Below are 21673 nucleotides of genomic sequence, written 5' to 3' on the forward strand. Positions count from 1 at the left end.
CTTTGCTTTATGCCCAGGCAGGCCTGGACTGTGATTCTCCTATTTATGCTTCTTGTGTGTCTGAGATGACAGACATGCATACTGCATCTAGCTTTTATTGGTTGAGATGGGGTTTTGCAAACTTTTTTACCCAGGCTGGCCCTGAACCACATTCCTCCTAATCTCTACCTCCCAAGTAGCTAAGGTTATGGACATGAGCCATCACTAGTTAACTTTTTAAAAAATTTCTTGGGCTAGGAATGTAGCTCAGTTGATAGAGCATGTGATTATTAGCATGTACAATGTCTAGCTCTGCAAAAAAAAAATCTTTTGTCATAAATATCATAACTTCAAAAACAGTTAAAGTAGAAAATTTAAAAAATGTCTTTGTCCCTTTTCCTGTCCCTCTCCTTACCTGCCCATGACACCATTTAGCATTTAGTATATGGCCTTCCAGTTCATTTGTGTACACAGGCAGTTATTTCTTTCACTTGGTATGCCTTATCTTCAGAACATGAGAAGCTCATGAGGAAGGAACCATGTGCCTTTTACATTTGGTGTCCCAACCTGGCATGGGAATGACAGATTGTTCAACAAATGTTCATTGCTTATTTTAAAGAAGGCATGGTTGATGTGTTTAATAGTGAAAGTTCCCAATGAAACCATAATTACACTGTTTTCTCTTTCATAAATTTAGGTTGTTAAAGGCCTTACCTATTTGTGGAGTTTAAAGATTTTACACAGAGGTATGTGCTGGGTTACAGGCTCTGAGTTTATTTGGGGTGAGGGTGAAGTGCTGCAGATAGCTTGATTTTTAAAGTGAATAACTGATCTGACATTTCAACCAGCTGATGATATACTTGATAGTCAAAAGATGGTTGCTTAGAAATGTTATTTGTGTTTTCTTGCTTCTTGTTTTCTGCTCTCCTTTAGATTATAAAGTTGGTATTGTATTTTTGCGAATGACATTTACCAATTATGTAAAAAGATACCTCATAGTATTTGAAAAAGACAGGATCTGTTTGTCTTAATTCTAGGTAGCACAGAACCTTCACTTCCTGTACAGTTACATCCTTCCTTGTGTTACTATTACTATTTCAGATACCATCATATACTGTTTTTTAAGAGATTTCTTCCCATACCTGGAAAGTGAAGATTTAAATAAGGAATCAGTTAAACCATCAGAAATACACCCCTGTCTAGAAACAGAACATGTGAGAGTGCAGAAGGAACCTCCTTTTGTTTTTTCAGTATTCCCAGTATGTCTGAGAAAAGAGACTATAACAAAGTAACTTCAGAATCTCATGCTACAACGGTGCCACTTAATTTTACACATCTGTTCATCCTAGCTTTATGTACATTTGGGGAATGCAACAGCATACAAATAGATGTGATTAAAGGAAATTTTTTTAAGGTATAAACTATGGGAGGGAGATAACAACTGATGCCTTCATCTGCAGCATCACGTATGCTATTGAGGGCGTCTTACGTGGGGGTTTTAACATTCTGATGATTCCAAACTTCGTAAACCCTCCTCTGTCTAAATTTTTAAGAGATTATCTAGATTTTGACAGTTAAAACATTCCATTCTCAAAAATATTTATGTTGATTAAATGGAATCATAGCCAAATATTTTTGTAAGGCCACTTTCTTTCTAGAGTGCAGGTGTAAAATGTAGGTGTGGGCAAATAAGCTGAGTTGTGTTGGTATAACTTTCCTTGAGTATAAACTACTGGGAACACACATGTGGGCAAAGGAAAAATGGAATCATTTTCACTACTAAGATTAAGGGAAAGTGCTATTTAACATGATCTGCCATATATTACTGCCTTATCTTCCCTCTACTTTCACCTCCCCATACCTACCAACCCAGAACAGTGGTCACTGCCTATCATTTTATTTATTTTTTTTTAAGGACACTTGCTATCCATTTGGTAAAGGAAGGCTTCAGTGCTCTATAGCAAAGCCTTTGTTAAAAGGACCATGATGCCATGGAAATGTGAGTGCTGTTATGGAAGTGAGTCTTAGGATTGTGCTACACTCTAGGCATATAGAATAGTTCTCACTAATAAGGAATTCTCTCTAGCCATAACTTTCTATGAGGGAACTTAGCACTAAAAATTCTAGTGGACATAGAAATATGGTTTAGTTAGTCTGAAATCATTTTGCCTTTTTCTTTTTAAAGTTGGAAATCATTTGACACATTGATATAGTGCTAGAATTCCTGTATCTACATTATTTGGTTTTAGTTTTATTCTGTGTTTGGGAGAAATAATCAAATTTTCACTTGAAATGGGATCTTGTTAGACATAGTTCAAATGGATTTGTCTGGATCTGAAAATAATGCCTGAGGTCAGAATCCCAGGACACCCACCCTGTGGTCATTATTAGCAAGCATGGTTGACAGAGCCTTTCAGAGGCTGATAGTCCTTCTTTCCACTCCTGGTTGGTACTTGAGCTAAGAAAGGACTCTTGCTAGGCAGGTGCTCTATCGCTTGAACTATGCCCCAACCCTTCTTTGCTTTAGTTATTTTTTTCATTTTTGCCAGGGCTGGCTTCAGACCACAATTCTCCTACCTGTGCCTCCTGCATAGCTGGGATTATAGACATGTACCATCATATCTGACTTATTTGATGAGGTAGGGGATCTTGCTAACTTTTTGCCTAGGCTGGCCTCAAACCACAATCCACTTGAGTAGCTATGATTACAACTGTGAGCCACCATGTCCAGCCCAATAACAGACTTGACCTGTGGTAGATGAGGGCCATTATGATTTGACTGATTGAAGATACAGAGTTGTCAAAAGGGAATCCTGAGCCCATACTTCTCTTCAGACTTGCAGTTTCCCCACAGAGTAATATGCTATAAAATACCACAAGTTGTGGGAAGCTATGACAAGCTGAGTGAGGTCAGTGGGGCAAGGGTCACACCCTCTAGGTAAGTGCCAGGGAGGGAATGTACGCCACCCATGCCTGGCTAGGAAGACAGGTGAGTCAGTGCAGGTGAGAGCTTATTCAGCTGTAGAGGTCCATGTGCTGTGCCAGTGTAGCATATGACATACATTTACATGATCAGTGGTGAGTGTCAGCTAGTCATGGAAACTTTTACCTTCTGGACTTAAAAGCATGTGTTTTTTTTTTTTTTTTGAAGAGTGGAAGAAGCGAGGTGTCCCGGAAGACTTCTTTGAAAGCACTGTAATGAGAAACTTACCCTAGATTGAATAGTTGTTAACTTAATATTTTAGAGGTTTTTCCATATTTAATAACTCAGATTCTATAAAAGTAAGATTAAAGATGCCTTTTTATTTACCAAAAAGCTATTTAATTTTCTCCTTGATTAAAAAATTGTAGCTTTTCAGATGAGTTCAATCAGGCAATTAAAGATCAGAGCTTATAAGCTCAGCTGAGGCAATTAAATAGGTACTGTACTCATTCACACACATTTACTACATGAGCTCACATACTCTCATTTCTGCTTCCTCTGATTGATGATGGAAATTCTGGCTGAATATGTGTCACATTGTCATATCAAAGACAGGGGCCTTTCATGAGGGATGGGGTAGTTTGGTACATGCTCTGTGAGAAGGGTAGTGAAAAGAAGATGGTGAAAGAAAATTCTAATGCGTGATCTAAGCTTCTTCCTTCTTTGTCTTGGTCTAAGTGCTTGTGTTCTCCCCTGGCCATCATCTTCTGATGCCAACCCCAAAAATCAGGGCAGGGAAAAAAGACATTGCTTTATTCTTGGGAGCACAAGTTTTTGCAAAATAAGAAATGGAGATACATGTTCAGTTATATAATGTGAAAAGAGAACAAATTTATTTTCACATCTAAATGGCTTCCTTAGAAGATAATCATTCTGGAGTTTTAGCTATAGAAAATGTATATATATAACACAGTTAATGACTTCCAAACAAACTTGAGAATCTGGAGTCTTTCTTATAACGTATATGTAGTGAGGACTGTTGAGTAAAGTGAATACTGAGCAAGAAGCAGTGATAAACCACCCATCCGATGGGGCTTATTAGTCTATTCCAAGTTAGTTTATTTGGTAGTATACTGTATCAACTGGAAATTGAAGTACAGCATCAAGTAGTATATTCATCAGTGGTTTTATTGTCTATTTTGCTTTTTTTCTGTTTGTTTGAGATGATATATGTGAAAGTACTTTATAAACTATCAAACACTAACAGTGTAGGTATGTGTCATGATAACTATGGATATATCATTTCATCCTGTTAATAAGAATATACCACTTCCAAATCCAACTATGGAGGGAGTTTAGTGTACTTTATATTACTGGATCAGAAATAATATGAATCTTTTTCTGTAAGATAAAGCAAACGTGATGAGATCGCATGAAAATGTAATTATTTAAAATTGTGAAACTCCCACCAAATTAACTACTGGGGAAAAATAAATAGTCTTTATTGGAAGGCATATGTGAGAGCCCTATAAACATAGCATTTGTTGACTGTGGGTAAAAGCAAAGAAAATGAACAGTGAGAAAGTCTGTTGAGCCAGTTCTGACATTACTATAAACATTGCAGCCTAACTTCAAAACACACATTGCTACTAATGAGGTGAGAACCCTGCATATTAATAAACCTAAAGCTCCAGTCATAGCCATCATTCCCCACGTCAAACATAAATGCAAGATTAACACATATGCCATTTCTGTAGAGGATGTAAGGATGCCCTGGCAGAACTGCTTTCACCTCGTGGAGGGTAAAAACAGAAATGAGAGGTAATGAGAATAGAACTGAGACTATGAAAATAAAATTGGTAGTCAGTCTGAGGCAATCTTATTCAGCTGCAGAAGGATACAGAAAGAGAAACCTAGATAGTTGGTGTCCCAGGCATTGGTTTTTTTTTTTTTTTTTTAAATATAGATGAGCCTGGTTAATTTTACTTACTTTCTCCAGTAGGAACATTTTAAAAGGCATTTTTGCAGAAATTCTGGAGGCAGATCTGCTCAAATAGATCTATGTTTAGAGAAGCAACATCTTGTAGTTTCAGCAAACATTACAGATTTTCTTTTCTACCCCTGACTTTTATAAATCCGGTCTCCCACAGATCTTCCCTAGCTCTTTGGTGCTCCTTTAGATGCTAAAGCCAGTGTTCAGAGGTTCATTCCACAGCTATTTCTTTTATGTACTATGTTCCAGGGAATGTTCTAAGTACTTGGAATATATCAGTATAGAAAACACAAGATTTTTTTTTTTCATTTTTCTTTTATTATTCATATGTGCATACAAGGCTTGGTTCATTTCTCCCCCCTGCCCCCACCCCCTCCCTTACCACCCACTCCACCCCCTCCCGCTCCCCCCCCTCAATACCCAGCAGAAACTATTTTGCCCTTATCTCTAATTTTGTTGTAGAGAGAGTATAAGCAATAATAGGAAGGAACAAGGGGTTTTGCTGGTTGAGATAAGGATAGCTATACAGGGCATTGACTCACATTGATTTCCTGTGCGTGGGTGTTACCTTCTAGGTTAATTCTTTTTGATCTAACCTTTTCTCTAGTTCCTGGTCCCCTTTTCCTATTGGCCTCAGTTGCTTTAAGGTATCTGCTTTAGTTTCTCTGCATTAAGGGCAACAAATGCTAGCTAGTTTTTTAGGTGTCTTACCTATCCTCACCCCTCCCTTGTGTGCTTTCGCTTTTATCATGTGCTCATTGTCCAATCCCCTTGTTGTGTTTGCCCTTGATCTAATGTCCACATATGAGGGAGAACATACGATTTTTGGTCTTTTGAGCCAGGCTAACCTCACTCAGAATGATGTTCTCCAATTCCATCCATTTACCAGCGAATGATAACATTTCGTTCTTCTTCATGGCTGCATAAAATTCCATTGTGTATAGATACCACATTTTCTTAATCCATTTGTCAGTGGTGGGGCATCTTGGCTGTTTCCATAACTTGGCTATTGTGAATAGTGCCGCAATAAACATGGATGTGCAGGTGCCTCTGGAGTAACAGTCTTTTGGGTATATCCCCAAGAGTGGTATTGCTGGATCAAATGGTAGATCGATGTCCAGCTTTTTAAGTAGCCTCCAAATTTTTTTCCAGAGTGGTTGTACTAGTATACTGGTGGAACTTATATTCTACAAGGGGTGGGACAAAATGGAAAACAACTGTGGTAAATAGTTGTTGTGTGTTAGAAAGTGGTTAGTTATATAGGGAAAAGAAAAAGTAGATCAGGCCTATGGGAAGCAAAGGGTAGTCTGCAGTATTAATGAAGTAGACCTCATGCAGAAGCTGCTTTGGAGCAATGGCTTGAAGAAGGTATGGGACTAGTCAGGTAGATACACAGGAACAGTTAGAGCAGAATCCAAAGATCGACCTATGCCTGGAGTGTTTATGGAACAGCAGAGAGCACAGTGTGCCTACCGCACCGTGAAGGGGATGTGGTCAAATCAGCTGATTTACAGAGGCAGATATTTGTGAAGATGGGAAGAAGTGGACAGATTGTGGATATATTTAAAATGTAGTCAGTAGACTTTCCTGATGGATTGCTTATAGTTTTTAAGAAAAGGAGAGGAGTTGAGGTTGGTTAAATTTTCAACAGTTTACTGCACTAAAAATGTTTCTCACTACTGTTTTTCTGTTAAAAGAGAACTCCACTAAAACTTAGAGGGGGAACCCCCTGGTAATGTCAAGTGCTGAAAAGAATACTGAGCAACTGGAACTCTGATACACTGCAGGTGGGAACACAGACTATGGCCACTTTGGAAAATATTTTGGCAGTTTCCTACATGACCCAGCAGTTCCACTCCTAGATATTTACCCAAGAGAAATGAGATGTCGGCCCCCACAAAAACTTGTAGGCAACTATTTTTTGCTGGGTTTATTCATAAAAGCTCCAAATTGGAAACAACCTATATGTCTTTCAGCTGGTAAATGGATAAACAAACTGTGGTACATCCATACACTGGAACATTACTCAGCAACAAAGATGAATAACTTCTGATACAACAACATAGATGAATATTAGATACTTCATACTAAGTGAAAGAAGCCAGACTCAAAGGATTACCTTCTATGGGATTCCACTTATATGACATTGTGGAAAAGGCAAAACTGTAAAGACAGAAAGTACATTAGTTGTTGAGAGTGGATTATGGCATGAGGGAACCTTTAGCATGTTGAAAATGTTCTGCCAATTGATGTTAGTGGTTGTTACATTACTGTACACATTTGTTAGAACGTGAATAGACATAAAGAGGGTGAGTTTTATTGTATATAAATTATGCCTCAGGAAACTAGACTTTAAAAAAATAGAAGTAAAAAAGGAGGGAGAGGGAGCCCTTTCCTTAGATCTTAGAGCCTTTCCTTGATGCTGTACTTTATTTATTTATGAATTTTTATTTGTTTATACTCATTATACAGGGGGATTCATAGTGACAATTCCAGTTAGACTTATATTGTACATGAGTTACATTGTCCCCATGTCTCTCCCCCTCTATCCCCTCCCCACCCCACATAAAGCAGTTGCACCTTGCTTTCCTCATCTGTACCACATGAGCACAGCTGGACAATCACTCAGGTTCTTCATGAGCCAGAATTCTGGGTTCTGTGATTTCAGGACTGAAGGAAGTGTGACATATTGACAAGGTAGATGCACAAAGGGAATCAGAGACATACAGGAAAAGAAAAACAAGATGATAAACCCTGAGATCTTGCTATGAAAATAATAATAATAATAGTACTAGGAATAATAATAATATTAATGATAATAATAAGGGATATTTACTAAGCACTTATTCTATACCAGGCTCTAAGTGCTTAATGCATATAAACTACCTTACGCTCTTCATTCAAAGTGGGGAATTCTAGGAAATAGAAAATAGATTTCAACTGAAGAGATAAGTGAAGAATGGTTGCTTTTGGGCTGGTGGAGTGGCTCAAGTGGTAGAAAGCTTGCCTGGCATGTGCTAGTTCCTGGATTCAATCCCTGGTATGGGGCAGACGGAATTCTTTCATGAAAGGGTTTTTGAAAAGCACTACTATGACAGAAAATTAACCTGATTAATTTTAAGTGATTTATGATGAAATATATTTTGCACAAAACTTGTATAACAACCTCTTTTGCAGAGAGTTACACAGTTAATGGTTTCTAGATTATAGTGCATTTTGAAATAATCTAAACCAATATTTTTGCTCCCTTTTAAAACCAGACAGTTTTCTAAAAGAACTGGTTAGTGTTTGAGTGATCCAAGACAATTTAGAGTCATCCCCAGTTGGTTTTATGTTGCAGCGGGTAATGATGGGAAAGCTGGATGTGGGAGCTTCTTTCCCTGAGCTCTGGGGCTGCTTAGTCAGATGGATCTGGAAGAGGATGTTTATGTTAAGCAATTATTAATGGTGAGAACCACAACTAGACCATAGCTTCTTCTTGAAAATCCTTTAGAAACTGTCCTTTAAATGTAAATATTAATCACATACCAATGCTGTGGCATATCACGACTCATAAACATTTATGTTTTTGAAAAAAAGGGAAAAAAAGGAGATGACTTAGTCCATTAAAGCAGACATACTACTTTAATGAGTCTGGATTGTTCGTTTTTCTCCAGCTCTATCCACACAAATGAACATCTCCAGAAATTAAGCCTTTTGAAATGTTGATCATTCAGTAATGACTGGGGATTTCTGTATCTGTGATTTTCAAAAGACACATCCTATATGTTGTTACTTAAAAGTGTTCTTTTAACAGAACATGTGCCTAGAACGTATATTCAAATTTTAACAGTAAAAAAATAATTAGAAATGGCAGAAAACATGGAGACATTCCACTGAAGATGATATACAGATGGCAAAAAAGCACATGAAAAAGATTTCAACATCATTAGACTTTAGGAAAATGCAAATTAAAACCACTGTGAGATATTATTATACAACTATCAAAATGGCAAATAAAAAGTGGTGACATCACCAAATGTTAGCGAGGATGGAGAGAAATTAGATCACTAACACACTACTGGTAGGAATAAAAAATGATAGAACTCCCCAGTTGGCATTTCTTAAAAAAACTAAACATGATTCAGCATTTGTACTTCCTGGGTATTTTTCCCAGAGAAATGAAGACTTAAGTTCACATAAAACCTGTATATAATGTTTATAACAGCCTTATTCATAGAAGCAAAACTGGAAACAACCAGATGTCCTTTACCATGTGAATGGTTAAAAAAGCATCCATAGCATGCAATACTGCTTAGTAATAGAAAAGAACCAACTTGATGTGCACAAACTGAATAAATCTCCAGAGAATTATGCTGTGAGAAAAAAATCAATCACAGTGTTTATATATGGTGTGATTCCATTTATATAACACCCTTAGATGATAAAATTACAGAAATGGAAGGTAGATTAGGGGAATGGGAATGGTAAAATGGGAGAGAGTAGTTATCCCCCCAAGCCTTTTCCCAAAAATCTTTCTGTCTCATTGAAGATCAGGACTTAAAGTATATTATACAATCATTGTGTGCTTTGACTCATAGGGCTTTATGTTACTGAGTACCTGTTCAACCACTCAGGAAGATGACACTCCATGTGTGGATGAATATCTGAGGCCACAGTGAATTTAAAGCACTGATTGTATGTGAAACTTTTTGTGATGTGGCTTCATTGGAAGTCATTCTTTGCTCTTTCTAGTATGGAAGTAAGAGGTTTACCATCAGGTACAGCATTCTGCCAAGTAGAAGGGATAGATAGCATTAGCAGTTAGACCACACCACATCTTTCTGTCTTCCTAAAGGCATAATTGAAGATAGCACCTCAGAAATCAAATCTCGTCTTTTGTTGTTGGAGGATTAAGTTTCTTCTGGATTGGGTATAATAATCCTAATTATAGTTTTTATAAGTATCTTTTATAAAATGTCTTCTGTGTGCTACTATAATAGATCCTTTGCATGATACTTTTATTTTCTCTTCATGGTAATATTGTTAGGAAGGTATAATTGTATTTCCATTTATTAGATGAGTATATTAATTAAGGCTCAAAGAGGCTTAATAACTTGCTCAGTCATAGGAAAAGCAATAAGAAGTTGGTGGTCTAACAGAAGAGTTCTTTATCTTAGGATTGGATCCAGGCTTGGAGCCATCTCAGCTTCCTGACTTTGAGTAAGCTTCTTAACTTTCATAGCACTAGGACATAGTGGCTGTTAGTAGTTCAAACGTTGTTTCTCAAGAAAAGAAGCAATCCCCTAAGCTTCCTGCTGGTATCTCCTTTTCTTAGAGAGAAAGCTAACCTGTTTGAAGTAGAAAGAAACTAAAGTAAATCATCTAGACTAGTTCATGAATTTCCAAGGTCACCTAACTATTCAGTGGCAAAGCTGAGACAATCATCTTGCCTGTTAGTTCAGATGAGATTTATTTCATAAGTATAATGCTAAATAAATCTGAAAATTTTACCACCAAAGCCCCTTGTCATGTGGCCTTGAGTGAATAATTTCATTAATTGGAGCTTCAATTTTCTTATCTGTAAAGTGAGGATAATAACACCTATTAAAGGTTAAATGAGAATTAAATGAGATAATACATATGGCAGTAATGTAGCCCAGTACTGGCATATAGCAAGAGCCAAATAGGTGTTATCCACCTTACTATTTCTTTAAAACAATTTACCAGAAATGGTCTTCTGGTTGTACTGCTCTAAATTAAGTTTGCAGCCTTAAAATTTATACATTTAGTATATTTCTTTACTTTCTTTTCTTTTTGGCTGAAGAGTGTTTGTAGTCATTCAGAGTCTTACACCATTAGTATCATAGACTTGGTATCACTCTCCAGAGAGGGCAGAATGTGGGTATCTTTTGATTCCCAGGAACTCATTCTGCCACACTTGGTGTTTTACACACATGAACCAGAATACGTATACATTGCAGGTAGGCATTGAAGATTTACCACTTTAGAAAGAAAACTCTTTTACTTACTGTGAAAGAGTTGAGGGTAATGATGAAATAAAAGGAGAAAAAAACCAAAAAAAAGCTCTGAGGAGGAACAAAAAGGAATTGAGGGGAGAATTGGGATGTCTAGGCCTATTTTCCTTGATATTAGCCTTGCAACTACCCCATGTCTCCTTTTTATCATGTGAAAAAGAAAAACCATATATATTGCCTCTGTTCTGAACTGAATCATGAGACTCTAGACTAATAACTGCCATTTAGGATAATTATGCTGCTTAATATTATTTAAGGCTCTTACAAGAATATTTGGATGACCTACCCTTTATTATGTGATGAGTGATTAGAATAACTTTTATATTGTATCGTTGTTTTCTCTTAAGTGCATTCCTGTTGTGCATAGATGAATTTGTAATGTAAAATGTCACCATAGTCTATATTTAATTGTACCTGTTGTTCTCACTTATTAGAATGCAACCCCCAAGAAATAACTAGATGGATATGTTGGTTTCTTTTCCTAAGACAGATTAACACAATGAGAGTCTTACTGAAACATCCTGTCATAGTGCCAGGAGAAGTTCCTAGGAATGGGATCCATGGATGTGTCCTCTGGCTCTTAGCATTCAAGAAACAGTGTAATTGCTTTATAGAGGGAAAAGTTGAAAAGAAATTTATTTCTGCTTCAGTTATCATCCTACAATAGAGCCATGTACCATACTTTAAAACTGAACTCGTGTTTTGTTAAGACTTGTACCATACCTATTTGAAGAGCATCCAGTGAGGCTTACATCTGAAAGCACAGAGCAAACTGAGTATTTTAAACATAAAACAGATCAAAATAGAAAAGTAGGAGGTAATCACCAGCACCTAATGTGAATAAATCATACATAAAGGGAATGCTTAATTTGTGTGGTTGTCCTTTTCAGACAGAGAAAACATGTACAAAGCCATGGTTTCCTTTAGAACTAATCTTACCTGAAATTTCTGTGTGGGTCCCTACATTGAGCACGTTGGATAACTCCAACTGCAGTTTTGTGAAAGAGCTTTTATCTGTTTTGAACAGCCTCCTTAGGTACCCAGCCAAAACCCTACTGAAGGATAACTCCCACTTGACCTCTGATTGTGTTGAGGGCAGAGGCTGGGCGGTGGGCAGAGCAGTCCTTTGTGTAAAGCTGCAGCAAGCACATGCTTTCAAGGGCTCTGCCTTTATTAGCAAGCTTAAGCTTGCTGCTATTTATGTGGATTTTTTCAGTGGCTAATTGATGCAGCATGTGTATAGATACAGTTTCCTGCATGAAGCAGTTAGGGGTGGCAACATGAGTTGTCTCAACATGATACCAATTTCCACAGTCAATTTGGTCAATTCAGTGGAAGAAAAAAAAAATCAGCCTGAAAATCAGTCAGAACAGTTACTGGAGGTTATTGAGGCAGCTGTAGTTGGTTGATTGAACCTTTATGTTTGAACCAGTTTTCATATTCTGTAGGCATATAGCCTTGATCATTTGGGGCATAATTTCAAATACCAAGTGACATTTTAAAATTAGTATGTTTTTAAAAAATACATGTAATCATAGTTATTCATGCCTTCTAGTGCATATCAGTTTTAAGAGGAAATAACCATTTTGCTGTTCATATATATATATTCTTAGGATGACTCACTGATGCTGCATACTTTGTCATAGAATAGGAAAGTGACCACAGTGGCTGCAAAGCATCTGTAAAACTATGGATTATCAATAAGTTTGTTAGGAATTAATTAGTAATGGTAATGCATTTTGAGGCTATTTTTAAAACAGCTTATTGATAAACAATTTACATACCATAAAATTCAACCATTTCTGAGTATTTGATTCAATGACTTTAAGTGAATTCATAGAGTTGTGCAAACATCACCATAATCTTCTTTGGAACATTCCTAGCACCCTACAAAAGAGTCCTCATGTTCATTTGCAATCAATATTAATCCCTGCTCATGTTCCCAGTCCATATTCCTTCTCCTTTCCTCAGCACCTATTCCCAGCCCCAAGGAAAATTAATCTGCTGCCTAACTCTATAGACATGCCTTTTGTGGGCATTTCAGATAAATAGAATTGCACAGTATGAAGTACTGTACCTAACTCCTTTCAGTTAGCATAATGTTTTTGAGATTGATCTAATGTGTTTTTCAGAAGTCCCTTTCTTTTTATTGCTGAATAATTCCGTCATATGGATCTATCTGTTTACCAGTAGAGGGACATTTAGAATTTTATGTTGTTTGGGACTGTTCTCAATAATGCTGCTATTTGTATACAGTCTTTATGTGATTCTGTTTTTATTTCTCTTGAGTTGACACCTAGGAGTAGAATTGGTATCTTTCTTTAAATATTTACAATAACAATTATTTAGAAAATCTAGTACATACTGGTTTTAAGAATTAACCACTTACCATTGATATCTATGATCAGTATAGTTAACTGATGTTTTTACTTTGCTAAAGATAAAGTAGGATAGTGACCACAAAGCTTATAGGGTAAGTTTATGTTTAATTAATTTTTTTGAGACAGGGTCTCACTATGTTACCCAGACTGGTCTCCAACTCCTGGGCTCAAGTGATCCTCCTGCCTCAGCCCGAGTATCTGGGACTACAGGTGTGCATCTGGCTTATTAAACATATGGTTTATGTTTAATTTTTTTTTAATATGTTTAATTTTTAAAGATACTTTGAGGCTGGTTTTATATTCAGTTATAGATTCCTATAGAAAACCTACTATTATCTTCAGCATGGCATAAGACCTACTTATAAAATTTTATATTCTTCCTCCTCCCTCTCATTTTTTCTAGTCTTCTGAGCTTCACACTATTGGACAGAACTGTGTCATAATTACCTATGATCTACTTGAGCCAGCACTGCTACAAGTCAGTTTCATGACATCATCATTAAAAATCCTAGCTTACTGTGGAATCTCACTGAAGGAGTAGGAAAATAGTATTGACAATAGATATGGGATGTGATTGGGTAAAATGTTGTTCTGAAAGAAGCCTGCCTTCAGATGGAGCTAGTTATTGAAGGCTAACCTCACTTAGCCTTTGGGTCTAGTCCTGTAAGTTAGATGATCCACATCCTGACTTTCTAGGGTGGGATCCATTGTCATTACTGATTCTGTAGAGCAGTATCTTATGATAAATGTAGTGCTTCAAGTTTACAAAATGTTTTTCTATTCATTTGATTCATTCAACAACTAATTGAGCATGAGCTCTGTGCCAGGCAGTGCTAAAAATAATAACTTTGCTTATGTAGGAAGATCAGCTATCAGGATACAATCAAATATCAAGATAACACATACACGATCCGTATAATATCTGATCTTCCTGCACTGACAAGGTTGCCAGTAATATTTCAAGGTTGTTTTGAGAAGTAAGTGAAGTGGTGTGCTTAGCACTGAGCACATGAGTATCCATGCATGTATACATATGCTCATGTGCTCAGACTTAAATGATTTGTCCAGTCTCACAGTCCATAGGCAGGGACTCACTCTAAGGTCCTGAATTCATTCCATAAAGCACTTTTCATGGTATCTCTCTGCTTACCCTGAGAGCATCTGACTGACAAGAATCTTTTGTGACTTCTCTAAAAGCCTATCTAAAGAAAATGACTAATTTCTTTCTAAGATGAAAGAAGATGAGGGATGTTGATATTAAAAATGGGTCATTTTGAGAAATATCTAATATTAAAAATAGGTCATTTTGCATTATACCTTTGTCTCACTTTCTCCAACATGATGTTGACCTGTTGGCCAAGATGGATTAAAACCAAATTTAAAATTAGGAAACACCAAACATGATATTTTATATTTGATTCTAAAGGGGATTCAAGGTAATTTGGTTTTTTGCTATATGCTTGCATGTTGAAATAGAAGAAGCATATGAAAAGGGTCTATAGTTCTAGGCTTCAAAATACCTCATTTGTATTTTCTTTGAGAAAATGTCTCAGTTAAAATCAATGCCATACTATTCATTTAAGCTCCCTTGCCTTTAATGAAACTAATTGACAGACCCTAATAATTAATGGCCTGATTAAACCAAAATGACTGACATCTGCCCCTATGATTCCCGTTTATAATTAGTCACTTTAATGACTCATCTTTTCTGCACTTTTCTTACAGAAGAAAGGCTGTGGTGTTTTTAAGCAAGCTAGATGAAAAGCTGTGTGCCTTCAATTGCTGTTTGTTTTCTATAACTTGATACTGCATTAAAATAAACATAGATATAAGTACTCCTTTCAAGTAATCGTTCTGCCTAATCGGATGTGCTATTGTCTATGACTTTGTAGAACAAATAAAAATGTTAAACCATTTCATCATTCCTGAAGCTATTCTTAAGAGTTATAAAGTTTGCATGTTTTAAATGAAAATTTGAGAAGTAAGTATATCAACTATATGCTAGGTATTGATACCTCAGTTATTAGGTGAATATTATATACAAGATAAAGTGAAACTTAAATCAGGGAAACTATTTGTTTTTTATTCATATGTGCATACAATGTTTGGGTCATTTCTACCCCCTTCCCCCCTCCCTTCCCCCCCCCGCCCTCTCCCTCTCCCCCCCCAACCCCTCAATACCCGGCAGAAACTATTTTGCCCTTATCTCTAATTTTGTTGAAGAGAGAGTATAAGCAATAATAGGAAGGACCAAGGGTTTTTGCTAGTTGAGATAAGGATAGCTATACAGGGAGTTGACTTGCATTGATTTCCTATGCATGTGTGTTACCTTCTAGGTTAATTCTTGATCTAACTTTTTCTCTAGTTCCTGGTCCCCTTCTCCTATTGACCTCACTTGCTTTAAGGTATCTGCTTTAGTTTCTCTGCATTGAGGGCAACAAATGCTATCTGGTTTTTTAGGTGTCTTACCTATCCTCACCCCTCCCTTGTGTGCTCTTGCTTTTATCATGTGATCAAAGTCCAGTCCCCTTGTTGTGTTTGCCCTTGATCTAATGTCCGCATATGAGGGAGGACATACGATTTTTGGTCTTTTGGACCAGGCTAACCTCACTCAGAATGATGTTCTCCAATAAGGACACTATTTTTAGACCAGTATTTAAAGAGATTCTCTTTGCTTCAAATTCTGCCACATGCATTCATATTTAGCTTAACTTAATAAAATCCTAACATAATTTATGTATCATATACCTTAGAAAGGATTTGAGGTGGCTTACAATGTTAAGATCAAAGCAGTGAATAAGAGACAAAGATAAAATGTTTAAATAAAGGGATACTTTATACTTCTGCCCTTAAAGGAATTATTGCCACCCACCAAAAACACTTAGGAAATTGAACAACATATATGAAGTAACTATTTTCAGATATGAAATAATAAGCAATATGGGCCTGTTAATCCCTGAGAGAAGGGACACAAATTAAGTGAGCCATATGCTCACCCAACCTGGAAACCTAAGCAGAGGCCAGAGGTCTTACTGAGCTGAAGAGATAGAATTGAGAGTTCAAGGAGGCAAAAATGGCTGGAATTCACAGGGCAGAGTCCTAGAGAGGTAGCAGTTATGTGGATAAATAACTCAAGGAGTTGTATAGGAGTTTCCTGGAATCTTTGGTTAAATATTAGTGTCTGCATTCATAGGGTAAAATCTTGCAAAATTAGACAGAAAGCCATAGTCTGGGAAAGAAAATTTGGGGGTGGGGGGGGCCTGTAAGCCAAGCAGTCTCAAAACTTACACAAAATTGGAAATCTTTTTAATTCTCACTAGCCAGTGTGGAGAGACTTCATTATGCTTTAGTAATAGATTAAACTGACCCTAGAATAGGGTTTAGTCTAGACTGTCTATAAACAGAGGCTCTAAATTAAGCCTTCAGATACTGCATCATCTGCAAATGATTTGTTTTTCTGGTGTTAAGTCCAACACTTTTTAAAGGATTACAACAAAATCCAGAACTCAGCAAAATAAGAGTCACAAAATACAGAATCCAAATAAGAATTAGTAGGCAACCAAAGAATTCTGTACTGATTATGGATGAGAGATTGTATCAGGAGAAAAATCAATTAAAAGAAACAGATCCTCTCTGTCTCACACATACACACCATTGACTTTAGAGCAATTATATAATTTGTAATTTTTAAGTTTTGTAACTATAAGTCCACTCAAGGATTTCAAGAAAACCTGAATATAGTGAGGAAAGAAATGGAAGCTGTAAAAAGAAAGAAAGGAAGGTAGAAAGGAAGGAAGAATGAGCCAAGTGGAACACCTGGAGATGAAAATAAAATGTCTGAAATTATTTTCACTTGATAGAATTAGTGGTGGATCAGACACTATAGAAGAAATAATTCAGTGATCTTGAAGGTAGAGATACAAGAAGTGTCAAAAATGATCATTTTCTACTTCTAGAAAAAGATTTTAAGAGGAGCCCAGTCTATGTAATCTTTGAGACAACACAAGAAGTCTAGGATATACATGTAATTGGAGTCTCAAAGGAGAGGAGAGAATAAGGCAAATAAAAATAATTTGAAGAAGCCAGGCACTGGTGGCTCACACCTGTAATCTTAGCTACTCAGGAGGCAGAGATCAGGAAGATGAAGTTTGAGGCCAGCCTGGACAAATAGTTCAGGAGACCCTATCTTTAAAATACCCAACACAAAAAGGAGTGGCTCAAGGGGTAGAGCAACTGCCTAGCAAGTGTGAGACCCTTGAAGCAAAAAAAATAATAATAAAAATAATTATTTGAAGAAATAATGACCTAAAGCATTCTATAAACCTATAGCTCTAAGAAGCTCAATAAATCCTAACCAGGATATACACAAGACTACAACAGAGAACCTCAACATCAGAATTTGAAAGCCAGTGATTAAAAAGAAAAATGTATTCAAAGAAAACAGAACCTAGTAAAGAGAGAAGTAAGAAAAACAGCAGACTTGTGTGGAGCTATGTAAGCCAGAAGATAATGGAAAGACATCTTTAAATTGTTGGAAAAACAAAACAAAACTGTCAATCCAGAATTCTTATGTCTAGTGAGTTTATTTTACAAAAAACAACAGCCTAATAAAGACTTTTTCGGACAAACATAGCTGAGAGAATTCATTGCCAATAGATGATCATTATAAAAAGTGTTAAAGGGAGTTATTTAGGTAGAACAAAAATGATAGCAGATAGTTAAATCTGCACAAAGAAATAAAATAGCCTCCAAAATGGTAAACATGAATGAACATAGAGACTTTTCTCATGTTTAAATTTCTTTAAAAAAATTCCTTAACACCAAAATAAAGATTCATTGTGGGGTTGTAGCATTCACAGAAAAGATACTTGACAATAGTGCAAATAAAAATGTAAATAAAGATGCAAATATACTATTTACATATAAAATGTAAATATACTATTGTGACATTCCTACATTATGAAAGAAATGGCCTAATGTTATTTGAAGGTAGACTATGAGCAGTTAAAGAAGCATACTGTCAATCCTAAAATAATCATAAAAATAGATAAATATAAGAAAGCTTCAAACAGACTGGCAAACATCAACCCATGGTCAACTGTGACTCTCTCCCTGTTTTTATAGACAAAATTTTGTTGAAGCACAGCCATGCCCATTCATTTATGTGTGGATAAATGGTGGTTTTTGTACTGTAGTAGCACAACTTGAGTATTTACAACAAAAACTATAGAACTTTCAAAGTCTAAAATGCTTAATATCTTTACAGAAAAAGTTTACCAGCCTCTGACTTAGAAGCAAATAGGAGAGAGAAGTGAAATCAAATATTTCTTGGTCAGAAGTTCCTAGAGGCGAGAGACAGGGTCCGGTATACATTTCTCTCCACAGCACACACATGATAAAACATCAGTAAATATTTGTTGAATGATTTTCATAAATTCATCCCAAAATGAAGAATATCATTGAGAAACGTTTTCATTGTTAAATATTTTTCACTAAGTGGCAAAGATGCAGTTCTTTCTTAAGGCAAATTCATGTTTATGGAGGGAGGGGAGGAAGGGAGGAAGAAAAGAAAGGAGGGAAGGAAGGGAGGGAGGGGATGAAAGGGAGAGAGGGAGGGTCTGACAAAAATGTTTCCTCAACATTAACTTGGTTATATAGTTCTGTGTGGATTTAGAAATTATTTTCAGCTGGTATCTTACTCAATTACAGCCTAAATTGCTATAGTAGCAATAGAAGTTATTTTCTAAATATAATATAAAACTCTTTGTAGCTTGATTGATTACCAGTTGATAATACCTTATGTTATAGAGTGTTGACAGAAGGCAATTTTGTATCCACCGTCTCATTAAATACAGTTCTTTAAGATTGAAGCAGTAATAATTATCTCTCTGCAGAAGTAAAAACTAAATTCTCACATACAAGTCCAAGGTCACATGCCAAGTTTGTTGCAGGGTCAGAAACACATAGATTCCTGTCTCCTTGCCAGAATCTACTGACTTTGTTTAAAAGAACCAGTTAAGTTCAAAGTATGCCTCAAGATATTACTGAAAAAGGGGGCATTTACTAATGTAAATTTTTTATTTAAAAAACAAAAAAAAAAAAACCCCAACCAGTGAGCAAGGTACTATGCTTGAAAGGAATGCAAAGATGTAAGAAGCATATTCCTACCCTGTGTACTTCTCGGAGTGAATACCTGTAACAGCAAATATCTAGCAAAGTGTCATGCTCAGTTCCAAACAAATATTACAGATTGTAGTGCTTCAGCAACTCACAGGAAGCCATGACTTTAGTGGCCTGAAAAGTTAGAGCAGCAGGGAGGCAGGTCTTCAAGATAAAGGATAGACAGGATTCAGGTAGTCAGAAAATGTGGAGCAGGAATTTCTAAACATGGGGCTTGGAAGGAGAGGATAAAAACAGCAGGAACAAAGGCTAAGCAATTTTCACTTGAGACAGTGATTAAAACAGTCTGGTTAGAATGCAAAGATTGGTTTGAGAATGGCTGGATGTCTAGTACTCTCACATGTAAAGTGCTTCAGTAAACTAGGCTGAGAGGTAAATGTGCAAAACTCATATAACATGCTTGCTTTTAAAGCATCATTGTTGGAGAGCTGGAAAATGCAGTCAAGTTCTTAATTGTGCCTGCTTTTTAGAATACAGCCTAGCAGGGGTTGAAGCGTAGCTCAGTGGTAGAGCGCTTTGTCTAGCATTCACAAGGCTCTGGGTTCAATCCCAGCTCTCAAACAGAGTAATGTGACAGTTTTGTTGTTTTACGCTTTCTCTCTCTACTGTTCTACTTAAGTCAAATGTGTGTCTAATTGAAGTTAAATATTTCCTGTTTTTAAGCATGCCTCTTGATTTCCAGAAGCTCAAAATATTTTTTTCTGAACTATCTCCATCTGATAATGGTGGCTAAAGAGTGGTTTGGGGTGTCAGTATATAAGAGAGCAGTTTGTCTAAAAGAAAATTATTCAAAGTTGAGGGCTTATTATGAGAATTAGATTTGGAAAATAAGGCTAACCTAGGTAGAATCTGAGATTTGCTTTATTTCAGCAAACTATTACTGGAGTCACCCTGGCCACTGTGATATGTTGTGCTTACTGCTGGGGCACAACGCTGTTTTTGTTTTTTTGTGGTACTGACAATTGAGCCCTAGGCTAGATAAGTGCTCTACCACTTGAGTCATGACCCCCATCCCTTTTTTTCCCCCATATAGTTTGTTTTTGAGATGAGGTCTCTCTCACTTTACCAGGCTGACCTCCAACTTGCAATCTTCCTGCCTCTGCCTCCTGAGTGGCCGGGATTACAGGTATGCACCACCATACCCAACCATGACTCTGGTCTTAAGAAGTAGAAGGGAGCATGCCAGGGAATATGTAACTTCCTCCGTAAGGAGAGAAATGATGTAGTGAAAATGATAAATATGATGGTGGTGTAAAAATTATATGAAAATCAGGAAAAACTGGAGATTGAGAGACCAGTTGGTAAGAGTTTACAGCTGCCTGGACATATAAATTTGCATTCAAAGAGAGAGGCCCTGGCTGAGGTTATAGTACGTGTTATCTGAAGGGCATGCTACAGACATATGGTCTACAGTTAACTCCTCATTACTGAAATAGTCTCGTCAGCATAAAATAATACTGTGTGCTTGTGATTTCCATTCATTTATAACTCATCCATTCAGTAAGCAGTACATAGTATTTACCTGCCACAGTAGAGAGAAAAAGCATAAAACTATTAGATTACTCTTTTTGGGGGGTGGGATTGAACCCAAGCCTTGTGTGTGTGGTACTGGAATTTGAACTCAGGTTTGCACTTGTTAGGTCATCACTCTCACTTGAGCACACCTAAAGTTTTTATTTTTCAGGAAGGGACTCACACCCATGACCAACCTCAGACAATGATCCTCCTACCTCTGTCTTCTGTGTAGATGGATTTATAGAAATATACCACATGCCTGGCTTGTTTTTTTCAGGTAGTATCTTGCTAACTTTTTGTCCAAGCTGGCCTTAGACCGCAATCCTCCCATTTCTGTCTCCCATTATAGCCTTGCACCATCACACCACCTGACCAGGGACTAGGAAGACAAGTAGTCAGTTGAAAAGACAAAATCCTTGCCTTCATGGAGTTTACATTCTAGCATCAGTCAGGCAAAACTTCACGAGCTTACGTATGAGAAAGTCACAGAATTGTTTGTCACATAATTAGAGTTTAATTGTTGTTGTTTACTGAGTTTGAACTTGAAATTTGAGTTATATACCTAGATTTGGCTAGGTAGTTTGTAAGGGTACCCTTTTGCAAGATGAAGGATGAAGAGGAGATTAACTCATTTGCAGATTACTTTAAAATATTACATCAAAAAATTATGAGTCTCTTTCTCACA

General features: G+C 36.7%; 1 protein-coding gene across 13 annotated transcripts in view; it reads left to right on the forward strand.

The window, feature by feature from the left end:
* The window catches only part of Map2k5 (mitogen-activated protein kinase kinase 5), a 252617-nt gene that overhangs the window by 107384 nt on the left and 123560 nt on the right, over nucleotides 1-21673 (forward strand). For 12 of the 13 annotated variants that reach the window (XR_012445525.1, XR_012445526.1, XM_074066289.1 and 9 more), the window contains one exon: nucleotides 677-725. The exons of the other annotated variant lie outside the window; for it this stretch is intronic. Coding sequence is in view for 10 of the 12 variants with exons in the window: in XM_074066289.1 (XP_073922390.1) it covers nucleotides 677-725 (49 nt within the window). In the remaining 2 variants the exon portion in view is untranslated. The remainder of the gene's footprint in view (nucleotides 1-676; nucleotides 726-21673) is intronic. 13 annotated transcript variants of the gene reach the window in all.

This window comes from Castor canadensis, chromosome 2, assembly GCF_047511655.1.
Source record: "Castor canadensis chromosome 2, mCasCan1.hap1v2, whole genome shotgun sequence".
In the NCBI taxonomy this organism is placed as follows: domain Eukaryota; kingdom Metazoa; phylum Chordata; class Mammalia; order Rodentia; family Castoridae; genus Castor; species Castor canadensis.